Source organism: Triticum dicoccoides, chromosome 3A (assembly GCF_002162155.2).
Source record: "Triticum dicoccoides isolate Atlit2015 ecotype Zavitan chromosome 3A, WEW_v2.0, whole genome shotgun sequence".
In the NCBI taxonomy this organism is placed as follows: Eukaryota; Viridiplantae; Streptophyta; class Magnoliopsida; order Poales; family Poaceae; genus Triticum; species Triticum dicoccoides.
In genome coordinates, this window is record NC_041384.1 from 58,625,032 (window position 1) to 58,628,036 (window position 3,005).

General features: G+C 56.5%; 1 protein-coding gene across 1 annotated transcript; it reads left to right on the forward strand.

Moving 5' to 3' along the window:
- Nucleotides 1–710: 710 nt before the first annotated feature.
- On the forward strand, nucleotides 711–2,355 carry LOC119271219 (premnaspirodiene oxygenase-like). Its single transcript, XM_037553131.1, has 2 exons — nucleotides 711–1,646; nucleotides 1,729–2,355. The coding sequence occupies exons 1-2, from the start codon at nucleotides 711–713 to the stop codon at nucleotides 2,353–2,355; spliced, it is 1,563 nt and encodes a 520-aa protein (XP_037409028.1).
- Nucleotides 2,356–3,005: the final 650 nt, after the last annotated feature.

A 3,005-nucleotide genomic window follows, 5' to 3' on the forward strand; every position in this document is an offset into this window, starting at 1 on the left:
CGGAACAGCTGCCCGCGGCCAACATCGCCGTGACTTGGAACAAGACGTTCCCTTGGGCCGGCCCTGCGCTGACGCTCATCGATCTCACCGACCCCGAGGACGACGACGATGCCTAAAGCAGCGCGCCGCCTCGTAGTTTAGTTTGTTTTAATGCTAATGTGGGCACGTGGATTCTCGCCGGCCTTCCTGTCCGGCTTTAATGTTTAATTAAGTTGTTTTTATTTTAAATATGCATGCACAGTTTTTTTTTGTCGATGCTGTTAAAATGGGTCGGGCAAGCGTTGGGCGCATACGCCGACTCAAACGCGGATGCGGACGTCCGTGTGCGCATGGCCGACCAAAATGAACAAACAAACAAACAAAATTGTCGTTCTTTTGGGTCGGTCCATTAGAGTTGCTCTAATAATATGCTTAGAAGGAGCGGGGTCCAAGTAGATGGCTGTGAGCTGTCAGTTCAAATTGTGCATGCAGCTTGGGCCGATGTCGTAGCAGGTGACGGCAGGCGATTTCGACTAGTCTAGTAGAGATCGCATTGCCAAGTTTAATCCGGGCCTGGATTGTGCCACGGAATGCAAACAAATCGCTCCGGTGCAGCCAAGATGACCACACTCTACGCAAGGCCGCTATAAATATCCAAACCTCCTCAACATGAGACAACACATCAGCGCACGACGTACTCTTAACGCCGATCGAGCTCAAAGTTACCGGCCATGGCTGCCGAGAGCCCAGCGTACTACTGGCCCCTCCTGCCTCTCCTTATAGTCGTAGTAACCGTGCTCTACCTGGCGGGGGTGTTCCGCAGCCGCAGGAGGTCGGCCGGCCAGCAACGGTTTCCTCCGGGGCCATGGGCGCTGCCGGTGATCGGCCACCTGCACCACCTGGCCGGCTCGTCGGTCCCGCCGCACCACGCCATGCGCGACCTGGCTCGGCGCCACGGCCCGCTCATGCTGCTCAAGTTCTGCCAGCTCCCCGTGCTGGTGGCCACCTCCCCGGACGCGGCGCGCGAGATCATGAAGACCCACGACGTGGCCTTCGCATCGCGGCCCCTCAGCCCGACCATGCAGCTCTTCCTGCGTGGCTCCGAGGGCCTCGTCTTCGCGCCATACGGCGACGGCTGGCGGCAGCTCCGCAAGATCTGCACCCTCGAGCTCCTCAGCAACCGCCGCGTCCACTCCTTCCGCGCTGTCAGAGCGGAGGTGCTTGGACGCCTCCTCCGCTCCGTCGCGTCGGCGGCATCGGCGTCGGCGTCCATGAACTTGACCAGGGGGCTAGCCTCGTTCGTCGCGGACTCCTCGGTGCAAGCCATGATCGGCCGCTTGAGGAGCGACGACCGTGACACTCTGTTTACGCTGCTGCGGGAGGGGTTTAAGATCGTGCCGGGGATGACCCTGCCGGACCTTTTCCCGTCGTCACGGCTCGCCATGCTCCTCAGCCGCGTGCCCGCCAGGATCCAGCACCGCAACAAACGCATGGCCGCCTTCATGGACTCCGTCATCCAGCAGCACCGGGACAAGAAGAGATCAACAGCTTGCAACGACGGCGGAGAGGAACACACGGAGGACTTGCTTGACGTGCTCTTGAGGCTCCAGGACGACATGGACTCCCAGTATCCCCTCACCACGGAGAACATCAAACTGGTCATCATAGTAAGCTCTCTCCCGAATCCCGATCCTGTTTAGTGTTTACCATCACCAAGAACCCTCGATCGAAATTATTGTTTGCATGCAGGACATGATTAGTGCGAGCAGCGAGACCACGTCGACGACGCTGGTGTGGGCAATGGCCGAGCTGCTGCGGAAGCCGGCGGCCATGCGGAGGGCTCAAGACGAGGTCCGCCGGCAGCTCGACGGCCACCGCAGGGTGACGGAGGACGGCCTGGCAGACCTGCACTACCTGCGGCTGGTCATCAAGGAGACGCTCAGGCTGCACCCGCCGGTGATGCTCATCCGGGAGTGCGGCCCGCGGCAGCAGGTGCTCGGCTTCGACGTCCCACAGGGCGCCATGGTGCTGGTCAACGCCTGGGCGATGGGCAGGGACCCGGCCCACTGGGACTCCGCCGAGGAGTTCCTTCCGGAGAGGTTCGAGAACTGCGGCGCGCCGGACTTCAAGGGGACGGACTTCGAGTTCCTGCCGTTCGGCGCCGGCCGGAGGATATGCCCCGGCGTCTCCTTCGGCCTCGTGCACCTCGAGCTCGCCCTCGCGGCGCTGCTCTTCCATTTCGACTGGAAGCTGCCGGACGGGATGGTCCCCGAGGAACTGGACATGACTGAGGAAGCCGGGCTCACCACGCGCCGCCGGGCCGAGCTACTGGTGTTCGCTGTCCCTCATATCCCTGTGCCCACCACAGATCAGTAGACGTACTCGTATTATTAGCACCAAGAATAGTCTCGTGTGTTTGCACGGTTTGTATTTGTGGTGACTATGAGTTTAAAATAAGAGTGTGGCTAAGTCTCAGTCGACTGAGATTTGACCAAGTCTCGGTCAAGTGACATACTATGCAAAAGAGAAAAGAAAAAAACTGAAATTCTTTTTTGCACAAATCTCAATGTTAGATCTCACGGATATAGCATCGACTGAGACTTCGCTATGTCTCAATCGACCGAGACTTAACAAGACTATTAAAATGAATATCTTGGCTACGGTTGTAAGGATCTGCAGTTTCCCTGTGCCCACAGATCAGTAGACGTACCCGGCTGTATTAGCACCGAGAAAAAATTCTTGTGTTTGCACGGGTTGTGTTTGTGCTTTGTGGTGACAATCGTGAGATGCCGGGTTATGAATTTATTATTTTAAAATAAGAATGTGCCTAGGTCTCATTCGACTGAGATTTAACAAAATCTCAGTCAAGTGACATCGAGTAAGACTTCTCTAAGTCTCGGTCGACTGGGACTTAGCAATACTATTAAAATAAATGTCTTAGCTACGGTTGTAAGGATCTGCAGTTTTTATTTTTGTTGTTTTCTTTAAGAAAAAGCCGTCATGGCGACTTTATATGAAGAATTGCT

Excerpts from the sequence above, each read along its gene's own strand:
- LOC119271219 (XM_037553131.1), top strand. The coding sequence starts at position 711 with ATGGCTGCCGAGAGCCCAGCGTACTACTGGCCCCTCCTGCCTCTCCTT. Across the intron at positions 1,647-1,728 it reads ACATCAAACTGGTCATCATA|GACATGATTAGTGCGAGCAG; the intron begins GTAAGCTCTCTC and ends GTTTGCATGCAG.